Genomic DNA, 25,616 nt, shown 5'->3' with positions numbered 1-25,616 from the left:
TCTGTCTCTCTCTCAAAAATAAATAAACATAAAAAAAAAATCACTTTCCATTTCTAATAAAGTATGAGTTTGAAACAAGAATGAACAGGTCTCTCCTAGAAAACAGTAAGTGGTATTAGCACAAAGAAAGGCATATACATAGTTAATAAAGGAAAAGTGAATACTCCTCCAATTCTGTGAGCTTTTTACAAGTCCACGGTTAATGGACAAAACAAGGAGCTCTGGACTTGGCAGGTTACATAGGCCTTTGGGACACAGGAGATTATCTCCTCCAGTGAGAGCACCTCAGAGCTGACAGTGCTCAGGTATCAGAGACAAGGGGGAAGCAGCTGGTTGGGGCATTAATAAACGTAACTAGAACCTTCACTGACAGACCACTGAGAATAACGGAGAACAGAAAAGAAACTGAAAACAATTCTGTATATAGCCCATGACAGAGAGAATGTAAAAATCCCAAATTTTACAAACACAAAGCTGACACTCTCATGTAGCAACCAGCGCACTGGTGAAACACTGGAATACACCTTTATTGTAGACTGCTAAATTCTGCATGTCGTTATTTTTAAATAGAGATTGAAAATTGTTCAAAAACCATGCAGTATTATTTATATCTACATATATATATCTATATCTATAATGTGTGTATGCAGAGATTATCTATCTATCTATCTATCTATCTATCTATCTATCTATCTCTACAATCATCTAGGGAGAGACCCAAGATATCTCAACCCTATTCTTTATTTACTTGGGCTTTAAGAACCCTTTCCAAGTGGGTCTGCACTATCCCAAACAGACCTCCGAAAGAAATTAGAGAGTTGAACGGTATCTAACCTCTGATTTTAGTGATGAAATCACCATAAATACTGAGGACATCAGTCCACTTCTTTTGAATTCCAAGCCAAAGTCCTTGGTTATCTGGATAGTTCCCAGACTGTACTGTTTTTGTTTGTTTGCTTTTTGAAGTTATCATGGGATAGGTAATACCCAGCTCATAAACACAGATCAGTTCCTTGGCTTAACCAGGAAACTATCACCCGGTTATATCTATGGTTCGAGACAAAACCTGAGGTTCCTTCTTCGGTCGCCATCAGTGACCCTCCTCCCTACCCCACCCCACCCCCCCGGCAGAAGTCTCATGGTGAACCCCCCATGATACTATTTATTTGGGAGCTGCTGTCCAGTATTGTCTTCCAAGGCTTGAGGTCTTGCAGGGACAAATGGGAATGTTTGTCAATTGTGTCACCTTGTCTTATCTGGATGATGTCTCTTAAAACTTTTTGTTCCTACTACTCATTCAGGAACAGACCTCTCCACAGAAGACCAGCACTGGGTTTGGAAACTGGGAATCCTAATCACAAGGGAGGTAACAGGCGCAAGTTCATGAATTAAATAAAGCCGTTGTGGAGCTGTGCTCTCAGGATGGAAAAAGACAGAAAGCCCAGGGGAGGATGCTTGGTAACTCCAGGAATGTGGTCCTAGGTTAGGACTAGACCAATGATCAGGTCTCACACGGACCTAATAGGAAATACAGATTCTACCCCCTCGACAGAGGCACCTCCACTGCAACCCAAGGGGACCAGAGAAGAATCCTAGGATCAGACTGGTTGAAGAGGTGAGGACTCAGAACACAAGAGTATTTCTGATTTCTAACAGCAAAACTACTGAAAGGTAAAAAATCCACTTGGAATCAGGGAATCACAGTATCAGGCTTTGGGGGCTAAGTAAATGTAATTGTGCTCCTTCTCTAATTGGTCTGAAAAAAAAAAGGGGGGGGGGCTCAGTCGTCTCTCAATCCTTGTCAACTCTCAGCTGACCACATCAGAAATTCCACAACTAACAAAAAAAGATGCAAAACAATCTCAGACAACAATCCTGCATTAGTCTTACCCTGGGAAAACACGTTCCCATAATTCTCCTGCCTGTTGTCCCTATTGAGATTCCTCCGAGCCAGGTTCTGACATCCCCATTCCTCCAGGATGAGGGACACGGCCATGTCCTCGATCTTCACCATTGCCTGAAATAATATGAGAGCCCCACACTCAGTTCTCCCAAAGCTCAGGGACAACCCCATCACCCAAACCTGGAGTCAGGGACAGAATTGACTGCAAACCTACAGGATGCCGGGAAAGAAAAGGTGACCATAAGGCTCTGGTGAATGGGATCAGGAGGAGTGGGGCTACTCTGTGGGTTGGGGCATCAAGATTGTGTCCTGGGTGGAGAGAGCTAAAAGAGCTCCAGGAAGAGAGGCAGACACGAGGGTCTCAGGAGGGCAGAGGGGCCCACAGCTCACCTGGGAATCTGCTGTGAATAGTGCAGATGCCATCGCCTGGTCTCTGGGACTCCCCTCGTGATGAGGGGCAGGAACGTGGGTGGCAGGGAGAGCTGAGGGAGGAGAAAGGAGCTGTGAGTGAAACCAGCTCTGTGCTGGGCCTCCCCTCCAAGAAGGGCCTGGGGCACTCTCTTTCCTGCACCAGCATGTTCGATGTTCAGTGCTTAACTACAGAATAGTTAACTGCGGAGAATTTAACAAAGACAAGACTTTTAGGTGGGAGTCACAAGGTGTCATAAAAGGGTCCTTAAAATCACCTGGTCTAATCCTTTTAGTTTAATGAGGGGAATCCAAGCCCTGAGAGGGTAAATGACTTGTCTAATGTCACACAGTTAAGAATGGCAGAGCCAGCTTCCTATTCTCAGCTACAGATATGGGTTAATTCAGTCCATGATTCAAGTTTGGCTCACAATTTAATTTTCCGCAATCCAAAGAGCCAGAGCATCAGAATTTCATTGAGTTATGAACAATAAAACATGAGTGCTAACAATCTTCCGTAGTAATGTCTCAGAACAGAGACATTACTCAGAGTAACAAGGGAATCTATTCTGGCCATTTTTTGTGCTTCTACTTTTCTTCCTCACTTAGCCACAGTTTTCTGATAAAATGCATACATGCTTCAAATGTCGACAAGACATTCACAAGTATATAAAAGCATGGGTTGACACGGATCTAATACAAGACATCGATCAGATGATCACACTAACTGCAATGTGTAAGAACAACTGCACAAATTTCCAAACCGCAAAATTAAAATCTTCCCTTGCCAAGTAATGTGAGATTTGGAAGTATTACTGGATAAACAGATGATGTTACTGAGCTGCAAAGACAGAAGAGAAACGAACTTGAGACTGAATTACTAAACCCTGTAACTATTTCAGACCAGGTGGTTAAAAGAGAAGCTAAAGCAAAATGTGCAAAAAAGACCCAAGTATCTAGCATTTTAACCTTCTGAGAATTAGGAAAGACTCTGGAAGAGGGGTAGTGCCAAGAGGGAATTGAGGAGAAACGCAAATGGCTGAATTCCCTGGAGATCTATTTAGTAAGCATCAAGGGTAGGTGTCAGGGTCTCTAAAACTGCTAACTCTGGGGACAAAAAGCTCTTAATCTGGCACTTAAAACTAAAAATACCCTCTTCAATTTTCTGGCTTCCCCCACGTGAAGGGTAGAGAGACCTCGCAAGTCCTAGATAGGACATGGCTGGGACTGCATGGACAGTGGTGAATCAAACATCACAATGCACTGATTTACATGGATTTCTCCAACACGCAGAGAACGTTTCCTGCAGCTCTAATATTCACGCCTTAAATACCATCACAAATAAACACATTGGATAAGGAACATTCCTTTATCAACTCCTCTCGAACAACTAGACTTTTAGTATGTTATTGTTTTTAGAGATGTCTACATACCTACTTTGATTTTTAAATTGGATAAAGACATTAATATTTCCCTCAAAGGAAAAAAAACTTAAACTGATTTTCATTTACATGACCCTGAAATGATTTTTTTCCTCACGTTCCTCACAAAAAACCAAAATATTTTTCCCATCCTTTCCACACTGTTTGAAATTTTTGGAAGCTAGAAAAAGACGTTCTACAACATTCTGACACATCTGAAATAAAATGCATTTTAAAAACTGATCCTTTTCAAGGCAACTTAGGACATTAACAAGAGTGTCTTAAAACCCAGACCGGAAATATATTACCACTTCCTAGCACTTTCCTGTAAAAAAAAATCTGGACATCCAAAATGCTAATCATTCCAAGAATAATGTAATGTCCACCCCAGTTCATGATGCACATTTTATTTACCATCTCAGTAACGTTAACTCCTGAGGTTGAGCTGTAAGTGTCATTTCCCCCAATATTTATTTATTAATAATGACAATAAAGTGTAATGATTAAAAAAAAAAAGCATGCTTAAAAATTTTTTTATTACAGGCCCTCAGCAACACAGAGAGGGCACTCCCACCCCGGACAGTTTGCTTTCCCCCACGTGAAATCTTGCCTCTTTCTTACCCCGTGACTGCAAGAGGCGAGGCTTCCGAGATGAATGCTTGAAATGGGACTGGGTGGCCTCATGATGAAGGTCAAAGCTTGAGGACTCCTGCATTGGATCCAGAGGCACCATCCCCCTGGCAAGCATCTCAGGCCCATGAACTTGACCTGGGACCTGAGGACAAATGGTGGGTTTATGGGTAAATCATTTTTTACACCGGAGTTTAAATGAACAGAAAGAGGGTACGTATAAAGAGTGGATGCAGGCGAAGGAGGCCAGAGCACCTCTCAGCATCTGAGCGGAGAAGAATAACCGCCACAAAGACTACCAGTGCCAGCTTCAAACTGCAACTCTCTCTTTGCTCCAGGCTTACAGCCCAAGTGCTGCTTATACAGAATAGGTTTCACCTTCTTCTTACCTGCTGTCCTGACAAATCAAGCTCTAAATCTTCCAGAAGGGTCACGGCCTCCTCCCCACTATCAGGACGGTATTCCTGCAGCCAGACTTGGAGCTCCTTGGGCAGGATGGAGAGGAACTGCTCCAGTACCAGCAGCTCCAGGATCTGCTCCTTAGTGTTTATCTCTGGTCGGAGCCACTGGTGACAAAGTTCCTTCAGTCGACTCAGAGCCTCTCGAGGCCCAAAAGTGTTCTGGTAACAGAAGTGCCTGAAACGTTGGCGGAAAATCTCTGGGTCGGGAGGCGGCGTCTCCTGCAGGCTGGAATCCTGCCCCCACATGTGGTCTTCTTCATCTTCCTCTTCTACCTTCACTATTACGATACCATCCTTCTCCTGGGCAGCCTGGGGGGACAGACCTGTGGCTTCCCTGGATTCTGCAGTCATCATTCAGGCTCAGGGAGCTGACTTGATCCAAACAGGGTCTGTGCTCTCCTTTCTGTTCTAGATGTTTTCTGATATGTTTCGGTATTGTTCCTGACATAGTAAACATAACTATTAGTACCTTTATGAAAAGTGACCTGTGTCAACACTTCACACAAGGCTGCACATCAAGGCACTGAAAATGCCTCTGAAAAGCAAAAGAAAAAACAAAACCTCCAGAGTCACACTGTTTTCACCGTCATTTTATATGTTAAGGCTTACAGAGAGGGGGTGCCTGGCTGGCTCAGTTGGTAGAGCATGTGGCACACTCTCGATCTCGGGGTTGTGAGTTTGAGCCCCATGTTGAGTGTAGAGATTACTTAAAAATAAATTCTTTTTAAGGTTTTTTGTTTGTTTGTTTATTGAGAGAGAGAGAGAGAGAGAGAGAGAGAGAGGAGAGAGAAGAGAGAGAATCCCAAGCAGGCTCCACATTGTCAATGCAGAACCCAAGGTGAGGCTTGAACAAATGAACTGAGAGATCAGACCTGCACGAGTTAGGCACTTAACCAACTGAGTTAAGAGTTAACTCTGAAATCAAGAGTTAGGCACTTAACCGACTGAGCCACCCAGGTGCCCCTTAAAAAAAAAAAAAAAGTGTGCAGAGAGAAACATCCAACAGGCCAATAACACCCTTAGGGTGTGTGCCTGAGTCTGAACACCTAACCTCCAGGACAGCAGGTTACGACGCCATGCTTCTAAGTGCTCGTCCCAGAGAGAGCTGAGTGTCAGCAGGGCGCCAGGTACCAGGCTTCAAGCAGTACACATGTCATCTTATTTCCGGACACGACAGCACTAGCAGGGAGGCACGACCGCCAGTGCCATTCTACAGACGGCATGTTACAAACTGACATTAACACCTGCCCTTGGTTAAATGTCGAACCGGCACATGTCACAGGGTACGTCCCAAGGAAAAAGCGAGAACCTCCCTCCCCCACACAGAGGGCTGCCAAAATTTCCTCATTTCACTTGTTCACTTTTAGGTACTGTGATATCTCCCAGTTTACCTGAGACCAGTTATGTGGAATAATGGATTATTTTATCCAGCTTGAACTAATCTTGTCTTCATAAAAGAGACAAGTACAGGGGCAGGCAAACTGGGTGACAGGGCTCAAATGATAGACTTCCAGGTCTTAAAGAAGTCATAGGAACATAATGTACAACAAGGGGACTACAGTGAATAACACTGTATTGCATACTTGAAAGTTGCTAAGTGCCCTTAAAAACCCTTATCACAAGAAAAAAAAATTGTAATTGTGGTGACAGATGTTAACTAGATTTATTGCGATCGTTTTGCCCAAATATCAAACCATTACGTTGTACACCTGGAATATGATGTTATATGTCAATTACATCTGGAAAAAAGAAAAGAAGAAAAAAGACCAGCAGCTTAAAGACTCCAACAGAAAAAGCACAATTCGAAGAAATGCAAACAGTGGAAACACACGTTAAGAAAGTGGCACAGATGGGGGCGCCTGGGTGGCGCAGTCGGTTAAGCGTCCGACTTCAGCCAGGTCCCGATCTTGCAGTCCGTGAGTTCGAGCCCCGCGTCGGGCTCTGGGCTGATGGCTCGGCGCCTGGAGCCTGTTTCCGATTCTGTGTCTCCCTCTCTCTCTGCCCCTCCCCCGTTCATGCTCTCTCTCTCTGTCCCAAAAATAAATAAAAAACGTTGAAAAAAAAAATTAAAAAAAAAAAAAAAAAGAAAGTGGCACAGATGAAGCTTCTACCTACAGCGAGGTTTCACTCACGCAGATTAGTGGGTAAGAACGAATGTCAAACTAATTCAACAAGAAATCAACCAGTAAGTGACACGGCAGCTGCTTAAAAAAAAAAAAGTGGCTTAAAAAAAAAAAAGTGTATGGGGGGGCGGACATTGTTATGTAATTGTAACTTCCAGAGATGATACTAAGTATCCTGGACAAACCTAATCATCTGTTAATATTTATACTTTCTACACTGTATAAAATCTTCCAAATGAAGAATTTTAAGATCTTAAAAGTCTGTTTTTGTGTTTTAAAGAAGATTTTTCTTTTTTTAATGTTCATTTACTTTGAGGAGAGCAAACAAGTGAGTGCACAAGAGGGAGAGGAGCAGAGAGACAGGGAGAGAATCTGAAGCAGGCTCCATGCTGTGAGTGCGGGGCTCAATCCCATCATGATATCATGACCTGAGCCGAAATCAAGAGTCCGATGCTTAATGGACTGAGCCACCCCGGTGCCCCCAAAAGTCTGTTTTTTAAAAACTTAAAACAGGGGTGCCTGCGTGGCTCAGTCCGTTAAGCATCGGACTCTTGATTTCGGCTCAGGTCATGATCTTACGGTTCGTGGGATGGAGCCTCAAGTCGATGCCTACAACACCGTCAGCGTGGAGCCTGCTTGGGATAATCCACCCCCCCACCCCCCGCCATTGTCTCCCTGCTTGCATACGTGCATGCGCTTGCTCTCAAAATAAATTAAAAAAAAAAAAACTTAAAAAAAAAAAACCACTTAAAACACCTTTGATTCTTTTTAAAAATTTATTTATTTTGAGAAAGACAGAGGCAGTGTGGGAGAGACAGAATCCCAAGGAGCCTCCACGCTAACAGTGGCACCAAGCCCGACATGGGCTCAATCCCATCAACTGTGAGATCATGACCTAAGCCGAAATTGAGTCCAATGCTTAACCGAATGAGGTACCCAGGCACCCCTTGATTTTTTTTAAAAGTAGATTCTATGCACAACATGGGGCTTGAACTCACAACCCCCGAGATCATGCTCTGCTGACTGAACCAGCTAGGCATGCCACCTTTTGATTAGTTTTTAAGAACAGATGATTTAAGGGTCTGAAAAACGGAAATGTACTAGCTGAATTTCAACAACAAAAATTTTGCGTGGTGGATAGGACCAACAGTTACTAAGCAGAGCTGACAATGTGTTTCTTCCATCTGAACTGGCAAATCTTTGTGAGGTATCTTTTTCGTCTCAACAGCATCAACTTCAAGTTTTAGAGACAGAGCATTCAACTGCTCTATCATCCAAAGCCAAGAACTTTAAGCTAGAAAGCATTTTTAATTACATGGCTCTCATTAAAAATTTTTTTGGTAATTTTGGTAGAAAAGGGATCATGTACAATTAAAACACAAAAGTATTTTCTGAATAGCACAATTAAATGTATCCTTGTTTTGTTATATAAAATACTGGTATAATACTACATGTATACAATTTTTATAAATAATTTTTACAGATAGGAATGTGTCCAAAAAAAAAAGCTGGGAGGTGATTTTTTTTTTAATCGAACGTTTCAGCATCTTGCGTTGTCCCTGTGCAGGGGCCATGCTGATCTCTGCATCGTGCCAATTTGACCACACGTGCTGCCAAAGCGAGCACTGGCGATGGCTGTTTTAATCTGAGATTTCTCACAGGGTTGGTTTTTCTATCTTAACTTTTTTTGTCCTTAGTAAAATCAAAATCCTTATTAAAGTAGCGGACTCTAGGAACAACAAAGAACGTTATATTCAAAAAGGCTTTCTACATAGAAATAAACAGAAATGTGGGAATTCAGTCATTTTTTTCTGCGATTTTAAGCTGGTCAAGTCCAGTGCAAACCACCCCCCAGCCCTTCCCGCTGATCTCCTTCAGAACGGTTTTGCACCCCACCCTCCCTGCTGCAGTAAATACGTTTTACAACTTCAGAGCAGCCTTGGTAAAGTCCTTACGACTAAATTCTTAAACATCTCCCTCTCCAAGGCTACAATATGCCAAGTGCCTTCCTAGACGGAGGGGGATACAAAGATGTGAAGCAGGATTCCCATTTTCACACAAATAATTTCAGTACAAAGCAGAAGGTGCCAACTGTTCTAAGGAAGTTTCAACATCAGCGCTAGAGGAGCCAGGGAAGTAACTGGTGTGTCAACAAGGCCGTGTCTGGGAAGAGACAGCCCTGAAGTCTGGGCATCAGAACAGCCAAGACCTCGTTAGGAAAAGCTGCCCCGACAGGAAGAGGCAGTGGGACAGGCAGTCCAACAGATCGCTCCTTTGGCTAAATAATTCCTAAAAGCCTTAGTTTTTTTCAATTTCATTCTGAAAAGCCAGAAGAAAGACTACCTTGTCCTGCCGTGCCCCCCACAATTATTTCCCACCACCCTGAGGCCGGCTCCCCATCTGTGCCACAGTGCCACAGTCTCTCTACCTTCCATCTCTCCCAGGTCCAGTAGGAACCAAGCGAGGTCACTGCCGTATTGCCAAAGTACGCTTCCGGGCATCTCTTTCTCCTCAATTAGCGCCCGTGAATTTTTGCGATCTGCCAATTTAGTGTTCAAAGAACACACCCTACTTTACTTTTCCAGTCTTCTCCACCCCCCCCACCCCCCCACCCCCCCCCGCTCTTCTTCGTCGTGATGCCCTGTGTTTCAGCCGCTCTGGCCATTCATGTTCCCCAAGCACAGGGTGTGATATCCCATCGTCACACTTTCGCCGTGAACAGTTTCGACCACGTCAACCTCGGTGGTCAAATTTTTACGTACTCTTCCAGATGTAAAACGTCTGCCGTTCCAGATTGGCTGAGATACCTTCCTCTTCTGAACACCCTCCATACCTTCTCTGTTCCCGTTTATGCCACATATATTCTCCTCGCATTATCGTTATTTCGGTTGCAGCTCCCATCACCTCCCAACTAAAATTTAAGCCCCTGAAAGACAAAGACTCTTGGCTTCTTTGTACTTATCTGCTAGAGAACCTGGCAGTTCATTTCTGCTAAACTGAGGAGAAAGAGGAGCTACTCAAAATATTGCCGTTTCCCCTGCCACTTCTTGCTTCCCTTTAGTGGCAATTAGCGATCAGATATTCTACTGATACCTCATTCACTAAAGCTCAGAGTCTCCCCTTTCTGGATTCCTCTCCTCACACGCATTCAGTCTGCAAGCACCAGGAAGAAGTAATTACCTAGTTCTGTCAGGTCTGGCTTCCGCTCTTTGGTTTCCTGCCTTTATTCCCCTTCCCCCTACTTCATAGACCTCTGTAGCTTTCTTTCTTTCTTCTCTCTTTAAAAAATGTTTGTTTGTTTTTGAGAGAGAGACAGTGAGAGTGTGAGAGGAGGAGGCAGAGAGAGAGGGAGACAGAAGTTCCAAAGTGGGCTCTCCACTGTCAGCACAGAGCCCAATGAGGGGCAAGCGGGGGAGGGGCAGAGAGAGAGAGAGACAGAGGAAGACACAGAATCCCAAGCGGGCTCCAGGCTCCGAGTTATCAGCACAGAGCCCAACATGGGGCTCGAACCCACAGACTGTGAGATCATGACCTGAGCTGAAGTCGGACGCTTAGCCACTGAGCCACCGAAGGAACCCCTAAACCTCTATAGCTTTCCAGTCACCAGTCCCCAGTACCTGGTCCCAGTTTCCTCTCAAGTTCACCATCGGCATCAATTTCTTTCCCTCTCCGGCATGAACCTTTTCCATCCACAAAAGGAGTAGCTCCTAAATATGCCTTGGATTCTGATCACCATCCTATTCTCACATCACAGTCGATGTCTGGGATTTCCTCTCCCAGTCTTCTGGCCTTTTCAAATCCTACCTATCCTTTAGAGCTTAGCTAAAATGCCACTTGCCCCTCATCATTGTTCAAGAACATTCATTCAGGGGCATAAGAACTCATATTCGTTGAGTGCTTTCCATGGACCAGATATTAAGTATTTCACAGAACAATCTCAGCAGGGAGCTATGATGATCGTATCACTTTACAATGACAAAACTAAGGCTTACTGACGTTAAATAACACACCCAAGGTCATACAGCAATTAAAGGGCAGAGGTAGGATTTGGTATCAGGAACCCTCAGTTGAAGCTCTAGCCATCATGCCAAACTCCTTCTGTCCCAACACGTGGGGTTAGGAAGAGCTTCTGTGTGTGCACAGGTTCTTTCCCAGAGGAAAGGCTTCTGAAGGTGCCTGTGAAGGATCACCACCCAGGAATGGGCCTCATTTGCCATCTGTTTTCACCAGGGAGCTGTGTGGCTAAGGAGACACAGCAGGAGACACAAGTAGGAATCACCTCAAACCTAACCAGGGGCAACTGAGCAGGACTGGTGTAGAAATTAGTCTAGCATCAGAAAAATGTTCATATTTTCATGAAAATTTTATCCTGTCTCAGCTATACGAAGGAGACTAAAGGAAAGGAATCTTGATTTGTGCCCACACCTAGGCCAGAGTTTTAAAGACTGGGATACTTCCTGGGGTGCCTGACTGGCTCAGTTGGTGGAGCATGTGACTCCTGACGTCGGCGTTGTTGAGTTTAAAGGCCCACGTTGGGCACAGAGCTTGCTTGGGGGGTGGGGGGAAGGTGGGATATTTATTGGGTCAGTGGGACTCAAGAGGAAGAGACTCTGAGGAGGAAGTGAGACCCAAAGGGGCAGAGATGAGGGCCTAGGCACATTCCCTCTTCCCCCAGTTATGAGGCCCTCTCCCCCATCCCTCAACATTTCTGCTCCTACTTAGGCAAAGAGAAAAGTCACAACAGCAGTGGGAAGGGCTGGGTTTATTTTGGGTTTCTCGAATGATCTGAGCAAACAACCTCTTCTCCTCTCTCTAAACTTCTGGCCCAAATGCTCTCTGCCAAGCATCTGCCATGGAAGTTGTACTTCTTTCTCTGTAATGTAATTGTTCACGCCTTCCTCCTCAACTGGACTAATTGCTAAAGTAGGTTTCTTCATTTTTTTTTAATTGTTATTTTTTAAAGTAAGCTCTATGCCCAACGTGGAGCTCGAACCCACCACCTAGAGATCAAGAGTTGCAGACTCCACCAACTGAGCCAGCCAGCCACCCAAGGGAATGTTTCTTTGTACCTCTTAGACCACTTGGTATGATTCCTTGCAAACACCTAGTTTTAAAGAAATACTTGCTGAATTTACAGTGTGGTATTTTTCTGCCCACTCATACAGCACTCAGTACTGCCCTCAAATTAGCCCCAGGGGCTATTTGGAGAAGCTTCAATAAGCTACCCGACCACTTACCAGCTGATCATTTTCAGTAAGTTAATATCTCTCTGCATTTGTGCAATGGGAATAAAAAAAATTTTCCTCACAGAGTTGTCGTGATGATTACGTGAGTTAACACATATGAAGCTCTTTAAACAGCGTCTGGCATTCAGTAAGCGGTAGAGGAGTACCTTGTTTTCCACAAACTTAAGAGCTGTGACTGTACTTTCCAACTTTCAGCCTGCTTAAAACATTAAGCAACAGAATTCCTGTAACAGTGAAAGCAGCACAGGTTGGAATACCTAAACTCTAGTCTCCCACAAATAAGTTACACATCCCTGAGTGAATTATTCAACCTCTCTGGCACTCGGTATCCTTATCTGTCAAATGGGGGAGGGGAGTAGAAAACTACCTCTGGGGTCCCTCTGAGCTGAAAAACATTCTGACACCCTATCCGATTTAGATAAGATTACCCCCAGCCACCGGTTGTCACCAAGGACAAATACCAACGATTTTCTTACAAAAAGGGCTTGGAGTTACAAGCTCGGTTTATTCCAAAGGCTATTTTCTAAGCAGGTCAGTATCTTTGTTCCAGAGCATAGTCTTGAAAGTTTAAACAAATGGCACCCTCTCTTCCCTTTTTTGAACAGAGCTTTAAATTTTTTTTAAGTTTTGTTAAGCTTTTTAAAAAACTATTTTACTTTATTATTATTTTAATTTTTTTTAATGTTTATTTTTGAGAGAGAGAGCACACACGCAGAGGAGGGACAGATAGAGAGGGAGACAGAGGATCTGAAGTGGGCTCTGTGCTGACATCAAAGAGCCCAATGCGGGGCTTGAACTCAGGAAGCTCAAGATCATGACCTGAGCCGAAATCAGATGCTTAACCGACCGAGCCACACAGGCACTCCATATATTTTTTTTATTTTTTAGAGACACAGGGTAAGAAAATGCGCCTGCACGGTGGGGGGGGGGGGGGGGGGGGGGGGCGGAATCTTAAGCAGGCTCCACGCTCAGCCTGGAGCCTGATATGGGGCACGATGAAGGGCTCGATCGCGCGACCCTGGGGTCATGACCTGAGCTAAAATCAAGAGTCAGCTGTTCAACCGAGCCACCCAGGCGCCCTAAATTTTTTAATTGTTTTTTTTAACATTTATTTATTTTTGAGAGACAGAGCACGAGCAGGAGAGGGGCAGAAAGAGAGACACAGAATCCAAAGCGGGCTCCAGGCTCTGAGCTGTCAGCACAGAGCCCGACATGGGACTCGAACTCACAAATGCAAGATCATGACCTGAGCCGAAGTCAGATGCTTAACCGACTGAGCTACCCAGGTGCCCCTAACTTTTTTTTAACATGAAAAAGCTCCCTTTAAAAGACAGCCAGCTACCCAAAGAATACCAATACTACTCCAGAATGAAAAGGTAAAATTTAACATAGCACTCACCTGTATTTAGATGCAATATAAAGTTAGAAAAAAAATTAATGTTTAGATCAAGTAGAGAACCAGCAAAAGACTATGTGTATTAAGTAGCTAGCTTCCTTGTTGGTACTTTAAGACTGGGGAAAACTGCCTGAAATAATGAATGGGTATCTTGCACAGTGATTCAGAGACAATATAAACTTGGAAATATGTTCTGGGGCAAATTGTCCTTATGGTTCCCTTTGTAATAAAGCTATTTCTCCACATATGGCCAGCATATATACTAACAGTACTTTGTTGATCTGGTTACAATGAATTCTCCACAATTCAATTCAACAAGTATTTACTGACCACCTCCAATCCGCCTAGCACTGGCCTGTACAATAAATGCTTTCTTTGGTCCCAGGCCATGTAACAGCCACTCTCTAAAATGAAAGTATCTTATTGTGTCCTGGAGGCACAGCAGGAAAGAGAAGGGAGGGGCACAGCTTCAGGCTAAACTGTAGCTCAATTTTTTTCGATTGCACTGGCCAAATCAAGTAATTTCAAAGTGGGAAGGCCTTTCGAGAAAATCGAGTTAATTTTACTGATGACAAAACTGAGAGCTGGAGAAGAGTCCTGTATTAGGTCACTAATACAAGGTCACTCGGGCAACCAGTCTCCCCGATGGCCTGGTGCAATTTCCACAAATTCCCTTCACTCTTCACCCACTCGAAGACAAGCAAGAGTTAACTACCCAGAACCGAGGGGGTTGGGGGAACCACGTAATCTTCCGGACAGATCATTTTTAAAAGTCTTCAAAATATTCCATAAGGCAGAAAGAGAAAGTGGGATGTACAAAATCTCTACTAGATCCGAACCACGTCTTTATCCACTCTAAGCTTCCAATATCCTTCAATCACCGCTAGCGGGTGGAGGTGGGATGAGAAGCAGGTGATCTGGAAACACGTAAGCGGCACCTCAAAACGTGTCCATTACTCGGCCTTCCTCATTTTTCACCTCGAGGTCCTGAAGGACCCCGAAAAAAAAGTCTCTCACGGGAATCAAAGCAAATGGCGACGAAGGACGGGCAGTAAAATCAGACAGGGGTCGGCTCACTCGCGACCCGGTTCTCAGAAACGTCAAAGGACGATGACGACACTGCGGACTAGGGGCCCGGAAGGGGCCCGCAGACGGCTTCTCCCCAGGGCTCCGGGTACCCCCGGCCACTAGACCCTCACCCCCTCCCCGCCTGGACCCGGGGGCGGGGCGGGACGTCTCCCGAGGGACGGCGCTTCCAACCGTCGGGCCAGGGGCTTGGACTTTCTCCACACTCCCCCGGGCCGCCTGGAGGGACCCCGGGGCCGCAGCTGCAGAGCCCACCCTCACGCACACACCCTGCGGCGCCGCCCGCCCTCCCCAGAGGCCGGCCCCAAGTCTCACCGTGAGCCCCGGGAGCAGCCTGGGGGCGCTGGGCGAGAAAGGGGAGCTGACTCTGGGGCTCAGGCCGGCAGAACGGCGCTGCACACGGACCTAGGCCCTCCCGACGCCTCGACACAGACACAATGAGTCACAAAGACAGGAAGTGTGTCAGCATCTCGCCTTCCGGGACTGCGCTGTGCTTCCGGGTCCTCTCTAGGAGCGCAGGAGGAATTTGCATCTCGATTCCCGAATCGCTGGATTCCGCTCCTGCCTTCGATGCTCAAGCCTCCAGTCTTAAGGTTACCGCGCTCGGCGGGTGCGCCGGGAGTTAATTCGGGGAATGGACCGGAGGCGGGGTTCAGGCTTACGAGACACAAACGGCCCAGCTCAGACACCAGTCCATATGATAATTCGATTTCTCTCCTGCCCTTTCCATTTCGGGCAGTCATTGTAGTAATTATAGTTCTTATCAAGCAATAATAATTCTTAGTAATTGTATGTCTGTGGCCAAGGAACTGAAACAGGGGTATGTAAACAGAGGAAGATCAAAGTGAAGCCAGGGGTGGCTGGTTTCATAAAACTGCCATGGTAGCTTCTCTGGAGCTGGAGATGACAGTCAATGAAGTGCGTGGGGTTTTCCAATATTTGGCCTGTGCACAAAGGACGTATTTCCATAACTGAAGTAGTTACAAGATTCTGTGTTCTGCTCATGTGGCATATGGTATTACAGCAGTTTAAGAGGAGTTTTCAGAGTAATAACAGACACTTTTGCCTTCAGGGTACTTTCACAACCTACAATAATTCTCACTTCAGCTTTAGCTGGGAAAGTCAACCTTGCTCTGCCTTCTGTGTAAGGGTGACCACAGGCTTTAATGGTTGTGACTTTGCTCTATATTCCAAGTCAGGTTCATGAGAGAGACTGGACTTAGTAGTGGTTGCACGGCTCCTATTGCTTGGGAGAGATTACTTAAAAGAAAAACAAACAAAAAACAAAAACAAAAAAACTTGATCAGGCGCCTGGGTGGCTGAGTGGATTAAGCATCTAATTCTTGATTTTGGCTCAGGTCGTGATTTCATGGTGGTGAGGTGAGATCCAGCCCAGTCTCCAGCTCCCACCTCAGCATGGAGCCTGCTTAGGATTCTCTCTCTCTCCTCTCTCTGCCCCTCCTCCACTCATTCTCTCTCTGTCTCAACAAAACAAAACAAAACAAAACAAAACCCGTGAAAACTAAGAGGCAATTACAGTATCATTAAATGAAAATTGCAAAGTGGAGGAAAAAAAAATCACTTGTAATCCCTCTACCCTAACAAGAATGTGATGGCTTTAATTTATCCCTTTCCTCTCTGCTTTCATACATATCATATCTTTTTTATTTATTATTATTTTTAAAGTTTATTGATTTATTTTGAGAGAGAGAGAGAGTGAGCTCGTGCATGGGGAAGTGACAGAGAGAGAGAGAGAGAGAGAGAGAGAGCTCGTGCATGGGGGAGTGTCAGGGAGAGAGAGAGAGAGAGAGAGAGAGAGAGAGAGAATCCTAAGCAGGCCTTGTGCTGTCAGCACAGATCCTGACTTGGGACTCCATCTCATGACTCTGGGATCATGACCTGAACCGAAATCAAGAGCTGGATGTTTAATCGACTAAACCACCCAGGTACACCTTTTTCATTTATTATTTTAAACATGGTTCAAAACTACAGTTGTATTGGATAGGTGGCTGGGAAGCCTGAAGTACCTGCCACATTAATGCTGTGTAACCACTTTTTGCACCGGAGTTGAATGGATCAGGTCTGGGCATGTGATGGAAGCTGAGCTTGGATATACTCTGACCACTGGAACTATGGAGGCAGCCCGGCCTCAGAGTTCTAATGGAACAGTAGGGAAGTAAAGCATTGGATTCCCTTTCTCGGGGGAGTTTAAATGGGAGATACATATTGAAACAATCAGAAAGCAGGGCAAGGGGTACCTGACTGGCTCAGTCGAAACAGCATGTGACTCTTGATCTCAGGGTCATATGTTCGAGTCCTATGTTGGATGTAGAGATTACTAAAGAAAATAAACTTAAAAAAATGCTGTGAGTGTAGCACAGTGTTCACTTAAAAAAAAAAAAAAGTCAGCACAAGAAGAAATCAGTAAGCCGAAGCCATTAGGTGATAGAAGCATAGAAGACATGAGTAAACAGAGGTTTGAATAGAGAGAAAAACTGAGTCATGGAAACAAAGACAATGAGGGGCTGGTTCACCACATGGCAGAGCTCACAGAGGAGGGCCATCTGGTGCTGAGGGCCCACAGCAGAATGAGGTGACAATCTGAGTAACTTTCAGGCCCCAAACAACATTTTGTCTTTGAGATTGCTCGACTTTGCTGCAGAGGTCAGTGCACCCGGTGGCCCTATGTCTCCATGTGTCCTTACAATAAATTCTTTGCCAACAAAAGAACCCAACTTTGTTTCTTGCCACCTGGAATAGCCCAGTCTGATTGATGTGAAATCATGTGTACCATTTACTTTTTTAAAATCTTTTTTATTAAGTAATCTCTATGCCCAACATGGGGCTCAAACTCACAACCCCGAGATCAAGAGTTGCCATGTTCTACCAACTGAGCCAGCTAGGCGCCCCTCATGTGTACTATTTAAAAACACTTAATATCATATCATTAACATTTCACATTTTGCCTCACAGAATGGATAATTATCATTTAATAGCTATATAGTATTCCATTGAGCAACTGTACCATTAATTATTTAGAATTCCTCTATTTCTAGGGGCATCTGACTGGCTTAGTCAGTAGAACCTATAACTCTTGATCTTGGGTGTAGGGCTTACTTTAAAAAAAAAATGGGACACCTGGGTGGCTCGGTCTGTTAAGTGTCCAACTCTTGAGTTCGGCTCAGGTCATGCTCTCATGGTTTGCGAGTTTGAGCCCTGTGTCGTGCTCTGCGCTGAGGGTGTGAAGCCTGCTTGGGATTCTGTCTCCCTCTCTCTCTGCCCCTCCCTGGCTTGCTCTCTATCTCTCTCTCTCTCAAAATAAACTTTAAAGAAATAATAAAAAATTAAAAAAATTTTTTCTCTATTTCTAGACACATAGAATACTTCTAATGTCTTGCTAGTCGAAGAAACATTTGAATGAAGATTTTTATGCAAATGTATTTTGAATTATTTAATTACGACGGGCTCTTACAAGTGGGTTTACTGAGTTAATAGGTATGAACTTTAAAAATATATCTATTACCATATTTTTTCCCCAAAGAGATTTAATTCTTATCTTCGTTCTGCAGCTAAGTTACTTACACTGGAAGGATGACGAATGCCCTTCTATGGACCATACTTAATTTATTGGGCCGCACCACAGACTTATGGCAGACTTTTTTATAGCCATTTATCACCTATTATGTATCAAGTATTATGCTTGATTTTGGAGGATATAAAAGTGACATTGAGCTGGTCTTCAAGAATTTTTCAAGAAGTCCGGTAGGAGACACTAGACTAAGGTGTGGGTCACCAAAATACAAAGTGAAAAGGTGCATAAATCCAGAGGCACATAAACACATTTTTCTGGCCTGATTGCAGGTTTCTCAGGGAAGCAGGAAGGGTTGTGTGGGGTCCCTCTTCTGCAGAGAGGTCCCTCTCTGCTAGTAGAAGAGGGAGTTGTCTCAAACCTGCTCTGAGGTCAGCTCTGTTGCCACCCCCCCCCCCCACCTCTTCCTGCCCCTAAGTGCCACTGCCTGCTGGGTCCTCTGGCCTGGAACAGCCTCTTCTTCAGTTTCCAGACCTACGAAAGGTCCATGACACATAAAATCGTTGTGCACAATAGATTTAACCTTCAGTTTCTGAATAAATGAAGGAGATTATAACAGTGCAGACTGGAATCAACTCAAGGTGAATATTTAACATTTTCAGTCATCTCAGCCATTAGGGATTATTCCCCAGCCAGCTCTCTAATGCTTATCCCCACTTGAAGTTCTCTGCTTTGTCCAGAATCTTCTTTTCATCCCCTTTCTTCTAGGATCCTAACAATCTCTCAGAGTTTTTATTCCGTTGAGCATCAACTTCTCTTTATGTATGTCAATCCTCCCCACCTCAACCCCACCCCTAGTGCCCACAAGTACTCCTGATAAATATTTGCTATTCAAATAATGGATTGCACTGTGAGAATGCAGGTTTCACTGAGAGAAACCTTCCAGAAGAACCTGTCAGATGTGTGTGATTATGGGAGTGATGCAAACAGGTTTGTGGATGAGAGAAAAACCTTTCTCCTTCCCAAAGATATGGAAAACATTTCCCAGAAGCCACACAGAATTGAGATGTCAGAGATGCAAAAGAGACTGGGCTGCCTTCTCTCTTGTGTTATAAAATCTCATAATTCTGCCCCCACCCCCATTCCTAGCAGACTTTCACATCTCTTCAGCTAGAAAGAGAATCACATAGCCACGCCAAGAACCATCAGAGCTTAGAGGATGGAACTAGCCAACCATGATTGGCTAAGATGTATGAAGATTCACTACCTGGGGCATGGTATCTGTGAGCTGTATGGAAGGTAAGAACCTGAGCAAAAGTAGCCAACAGGGAGAAAAATAGGACAGCTGAGCTCCTTAGGGCAGAACGGGCAGAAATTTGAGTACTGACCAACAGGTTCTGCCCCACTGGACATGAAGCTTAAATATCTAGGACACTCTTCTCTGAGACATTGTTTAATCCATGGGATGACTGAAGAATCTGGTGAACTCCAGGGCACCTGGGTGGCTCAGTGGGTTAAGTGTCTGACTTCGGCTCAGGTCATGATCTCGTGGTTCGTGGGTTTGAGTCCCACGTCGGGCTCTGTGCTGACAGCTCAGAGCCTGGAGCCTGGTTTGGATTCTGTCTCTCTCTCTGTCTGCCTCTCCCCTGTTCATTCTCTCTCTCTCGCTCTCTCTCAGAAATAAACATTAAAAAAAAAAAGAATCTGCTGAATTCCTCTTAAGCTTCACCAGATACCAGGCATAGTGTACTTATTCCAAGTGTACAAATTAGAGTCAAATGGAGCTGAGTTCAAGTCTCAACTCCACCATTAACTAGTTATGTGTTTGGGGCTGCTTAATAACCTATCTTTAAGCTTTCAGTTTCTTCATCTGTAAAATGATGATAGTTAATAACTGATAATTATTGATTGATAATAACTGGTAGCTGATAATGGTGATACTGACCTCACAACGTCTCTGTGGGAGGTAAGTGTCTGATAGCAAAGCATTTGGCACACAGTGAACACTCAATGCATGTTGCTTATCCTGGTTACTGTTATTTTTATCTTTTTTTATTTTTATTTTTGAGAGAGAGACAGACAGAGCATGAGTGGGGGAAGGCAGAGGGAGAGAGAGAGACACAGAATCTGAAGCAGGCTCCAGGCTCTGAGCTATCAGAGCCCAATGCGGGGTTCAAACCCACAAACCATGAGATCATGACCTGAGCCAAGGTCGGACCCTTAACCGACTAAGCCACCCAAGCACCCCATATTGTTCTTTTAATCATAATCTTAACTGGAAGAGGGAATAATGGCACTCACATCAGTATGGGGGAAAAGAGACAAGTAAATAATCCAAGAAGACCCTTTCCCAGTGGCACTATGGGAAAGGCAAAACATCTTTGTTCATGATCATTGAAGACCTCTCTGATTATTTCCTAAAGACAGATTCCAAGAAATGAGGATTGCCGGGCCCACAAATAGTCAGAGGGTCTACATGAAATAGTGCTGGTGACCCTAAGTTTGCTGTTGGCAAGTGAGCTCAGCTCATGAGATCAGATGACATCCGTACAAGGGTTTTGAAAGAACTCCAAGTACCACTAAATGTAATGATTTACTATTACAAAGCAATACCGTACCTAAGGCCTGGCAGGCTGCCCTGAACAAATAAAAGTTTCTGAAGAGCATTCCAGAAACTGTGGGCTCCCAAGGTTGACTTCTGTGATGTGAAAGCTGGTGGGGTTAAGACTAATGGGGGGCATCCCTAACAGGCCGCTGACACTAGGCACTAGGGCCCTTGGGGGTGTTTCCTCAAATGAAAGTCTAGTGACATCCTGTCGTGAGCTCCTCAGGGTTGTCCCTGTGGGGGCCAGGTGTGCCCTGGGTTTATAGTGAGAATCTGTTTGATTCAGTTTTATACCCAGGAATATTAATACATTGGGGTCACTATAAACTAGATTTAGCTAGTGGGATGCCTGGCTGGCTCAGTTGGTGGAGCACCCAACTCTTGATCTTGGGGTTGTAAGTTTGAGCCCCACACTGGGTGTGGAGATTACTTAAAAATAAAATCTTAAAAAAAAAAAGATTAAAACATTTTTAGCTAGAGATCTTTTGGGTCACCCAGATAGTGTGATTTCAGGTACCAAATCTTTGTGAGGGTGGCATTGTGCTGAGGAATTTTCCAAGGCCCAAATAGCCACATATCCCCATGGTTTTCTTCCTTGGTGTGGATTTTACTCTTTTTTTTTTTTAACATTTTATTTTACTTTTTGAGAGACAGAAAGAGACAGAGCATGAGCAGGGAAGGGGCAGAGAGAGAGGGAGACACAGAATCCAAAGCAGGCTCCAGGCTCCGAGCTGTCAGTACAGAGCCTGACGTGGGGCTGGAACCCACGAACCAGGAGATCATGACCTGAGCTGAAGTCAGATGCTCAACCGACTGAGCCACCCAGGTGCCTCGATTCACCTTTCAGGGTGTTGTCCTTAGAGGTTCCTAGCTTTAGGCAGAAGGCTCAGGTCCCTGGTTTTGTCTCCTATCCCCCTGGTGTGTCACCTGTTAAAACCCATATTCTGGGCACCAGAGATGAGCAGACACTCTAGGGAAAAGTCACTCTACAGTGTGCTTATCCCTCTGGATTGCTGCTTTCTGTCATTTTTTTCTGGCCTCCAAGGGATTCCCTTACTTTCCCACCAGCCCATTCACACGTTAGTAGAAGATGCTTTTTTGCATGGAACCCATCATTTGTCGGTGTGCTATATGGGGAGGGTTTCTCTGCTCATCTTGGCTGCCATATGGCCAGAAGGGGAAGTCCAGGAGGATGTATATTTAAGACTTGCAAGTCTGAAAAATTATAGATGGCGTGCCTGGAGTAAAACAGGCTTGATGATTACATCTCGGAACACTAAAATGAAGAGGCTCAAGCAGGGTACAAAGCAAAAATACCTGGAGATTCTGCTTTTATAGAGAAGATAGTGTGTTTATGGATATTATTCCAAGGGGACAAGCCCTCCGTGAGTGCTTGCAAAATGAACGGGAGGCAGGTAAGGGCAGAATCGGATGGGGTTTTTAGTTGGTTGAATAACCAGACCCAAGTTATATTGGCAAATCCACAGCAACTTAAAAAGAAATTAATATTTTATTTATTTTCGAGAGAGAGAGACAGAGCACTAGTGGGGGAGGGGAAGAAGGCGAGGGGGGCCCAGAATCTGAAGCAGGCTGCAGACTCTGAGCCAGCAGCACAGAGCCTGACACGGGGCTCAAACTCGTGAACCATGAGATCAGGACCCGAACTGAAGCTGGATGCTTAACCGACTGAGCCACCCAGGCGCCCCTTACAAATTCACAGCAACTTTGAATGCACCCTCCAGAGCAGCTACTAATGGGTTCCGCCCTGTTTCCTATTCAACGGGATCCTCTTATATATGCTTTATACGAACTGTTTCCTGTTTTACCAATGTTATATATAGGAATGTTGGTGACAGAAAGTTAGATTTGTGTATGACCGAGGCTAACAGTGTTAACTTGCGTGTTGAAGGTGGAAAAGCAAGCCCTACACCCACACCCCAAACAGGGAATGGGTGAGTTAAAATCTAACAGAGCCAAACGTTCTGCATCCAGATGGAAAAGTCTACAACACACCCCTGTGGCCACCATCCGAGATGGAACATCAGCCTGGAAAAAATAAGTCAGAAAGGACTGGATGTGGAAGATGTGGCTTTTTGACAGCAATAGTGGTGAACAAGCCTCGGGGCTCTCCATGGACTGTAAACTCCAAATGAGCCAAGAATGTGGTTCAGTAACAGTTGAGCAGCTCTTGGGCTCCGTGGACAGCAGCACAGAGTCCGAACATGAAGTGAGAGGTCCACATGAAGTGGACCATGAAGTGACCTACCTCCACAATGGCCAGGCTACCTGGGTGCAGGGCCTTGCCTTCTGGGCACCAGAACAAGCCAGAGTGCAGGGCAGGAGGGTTAGCAACACGGGAAAGGGGCAATGGAAGCTTCTCCCCTAGGGTTCTGCCAGAAGTTCAAGTTCGGCTTAGGCTGAATGGGGAGCCTCTGAGAGAGACTGTGTTAGTCTGCTGGGGTGCCATGACAAAGTACCATGGGTAGGTGTGGGGGTGTCTGGGTCTCAGTCGGTTAAGCATCCAACTTTGGCTCAGGTCATGATCTCACGGTTCTATGGGTTCGAGCCCCACATCAGGCTCTGTGCTGACAGCTCGGAGTCTGGAACCTGCTTCGGATTCTGTGTCTCCCTCTCTCTCTCTGCCCCTCCCCCACTTGTGCTCTGTCTCTCTCTTTCTCAAAAATAAATAAACAGTAAACAAAACAAGACAAAACAAAACACCACAAAGTACCATGAACTGGGCAGCTTCAACAACAGACATGCATCATATAAAGTCTGGAGACTAGAAATCCAAGATCAAGATGTCAACAGGATTCATTCCTTGGCTTATAGATGCCTGTCTTCTGTCTTTCCTGTCCATCTGTCTTCACATGGCCTTCCTTGTGTGTCTGTGTCCCAATGTCCTCTTCTTTCTTTCTTTCTTTTTTAATTTTTTAATGTTTATTTATTTCTGAGAGGGAGAGAGCGGGAGAGGGGCAGAGAGAGAGGGAGACACAGAATCCGAAGCAGGCTCCAGGCTCTGAGGAAGCGTTCAGCACAGAGCCTGAAGCAGGGCTCGAACCCACGAACCATGAGATCACGACCTGAGCTGAAGTCAGATGCTCAAATGACTGAGCCACCCAGGCACCCCCTAATGTCCTCTTCTTTTAAGGAGCCCAGTCCTATTGGATTAGGGCTCACCCAGTGACTTTTTTTTTTTTTTTTTTAGATTTTATTTTTGACTGATCTCTACACCCAGGGGCACCTGGGTGGCCCAGTCAGTTAAGTGTCCAACTTCAGCTCAGGTCATGATCTCATGGCTTGTGAATCAAGCCCCGCATCAGGCTCACCGCTTTCAGCACAGAGCCTGCTTCATGCTTCAGATTGTCTGTCCCTTCTTTCTCTGCCCCTCCCCTGCTGGTTCTCTCTCTCTCTCTCTCTCTCTCTCTCTCAAAATAAATAAATAAACTTAAAAAAAAGTAATCTCAAACTTACAACCCCAACACCAAGAGTCACACACTCCACCAACTGAGCCAGCCCCTGTCCTTAAGTAATCTTTGAGATATAATTGACATAGGACATTATATTAGTTTCAGGTGTGCAACATAATGATTTGATATAGGTATATATTGCAATGTGATCACACTAATAAGCCTGTCTAACATCTGTCACCATAGTTACAATTTTTTTTCTTGTGATGAGAACTTTTAAGATCTACTCTCTCAGCAACTTTGAAATAGTCAGTATAGTGCAATTATAGTTGCCATGCTGTCCATCATGTCCCCATGACTTATTTATAACTCAAAGCCTGTACCATTGATCCCCTTCACCCATTTTGCTCAACCCCTGCTTTGCCCCTCTCTGGCAACCACCAATCTGTTCTCTGTACTTATGAACTTCCCACCCCCTAGATTCCACACAGAAGTGAGATCATTCATATGCTATTTGTCTTTCTCTGTCTGATTTATTTCACTTAGCATAACGCCCCCGAGGTTCATCCATGTTGTCCCAAATGGCAAGATTTCATCCTTTTTAATGCCTGAATAGTATTCCACTGTGTCTATCTGACTGTCTGTCTGTCTCTCTCTCATCACATTTTCTTTATCCATTCATCCACCTGTGGACACTTAAGTTATTTCCATGTCTTGGTTATTGTAAATAATGTTGAAATGAATATGGGGGTGTAGATATCTTTTAGAGTTAGTTTTAAATTTTAAACATAGGGATTCTTGTCTTTATGCTTAAAAGAGTGGTTGAATTGTAGCAAGGTGACCAGAGGGAGGAGGAAGTCAAGTCCAGCTTGGTTCTGCTCAGCTGGGACCATTGATGATCCTCCTACAAGTGAACTCCCCCCCCCTGTTTACAGGCCTATTCATATCAGGGAAGGATATGATCACTGGATCTCAGCAGAGATCACTCTGGAAGGTCACTATAGGATTCAGATGGCCTTGGTTCTAACCTTGTGTGTACTATGCACTCTCAGTCTAGTTATGTAACCTCTTGGGGCTTCAGTTTCTCTGTAAAACTGGGATTATAACAGCGTCTACTCCATCAGGTGGTCATGAGGCTCTAGTTGAGTTGACTGGTATAAAGCCACTGGTGAGGTGCCTGGCATGCCGTGAACTATTGTGGTTAACTAGTAATGCCATTGTTATGGTGATTATATATTTGGACTCACTCACATGGGACACAAGATGAGTTTAGGGCTCTGGGCTGTTGAATGATCCTTGAACTTAGGCTGCACGTGTAGGCCCATCTGCCAGCTCTTTCCTGCCTGTATGTCAGTGCCCAGGCATCTCTGTCTACATACAGCACACAAAGGTGCCAGG

The 25,616-nt window shown here is 44.8% G+C and overlaps 1 protein-coding gene and 1 non-coding gene across 4 annotated transcripts in view; both read right to left on the bottom strand.

Moving 5' to 3' along the window:
• Nucleotides 1–25,616, bottom strand: part of ZKSCAN1 (zinc finger with KRAB and SCAN domains 1) — a 64,688-nt gene that overhangs the window by 7,662 nt on the left and 31,410 nt on the right. Inside the window, exons 1-5 of one of the 3 annotated variants that reach the window (XM_043561232.1) lie at nt 14,990–15,482; nt 4,752–5,264; nt 4,354–4,507; nt 2,294–2,385; nt 1,891–2,017 (exon numbers count right to left, since the gene is read on the bottom strand). In XM_043561232.1, the coding sequence (XP_043417167.1) occupies nt 1,891–2,017; nt 2,294–2,385; nt 4,354–4,507; nt 4,752–5,177 (799 nt within the window). In that variant the 5' untranslated portion in view covers nt 5,178–5,264; nt 14,990–15,482. Of the gene's footprint in view, nt 1–1,890; nt 2,018–2,293; nt 2,386–4,353; nt 4,508–4,751; nt 5,265–14,989; nt 15,483–25,616 lie in introns of those variants that run through there. The other 2 variants (XM_043561231.1, XM_043561233.1) reach the window with 2 other exon arrangements.
• On the bottom strand, nt 8,469–8,572 carry LOC122472109. Its single transcript, XR_006294357.1, has one exon. It is a non-coding gene; the product is annotated as a U6 spliceosomal RNA (small nuclear RNA).

Source organism: Prionailurus bengalensis, chromosome E3, assembly GCF_016509475.1.
Source record: "Prionailurus bengalensis isolate Pbe53 chromosome E3, Fcat_Pben_1.1_paternal_pri, whole genome shotgun sequence".
Taxonomy (NCBI): domain Eukaryota; kingdom Metazoa; phylum Chordata; class Mammalia; order Carnivora; family Felidae; genus Prionailurus; species Prionailurus bengalensis.
Note: the sequence above shows the minus strand (reverse complement) of the source record. Positions and strands in the feature narration are given on the sequence as shown.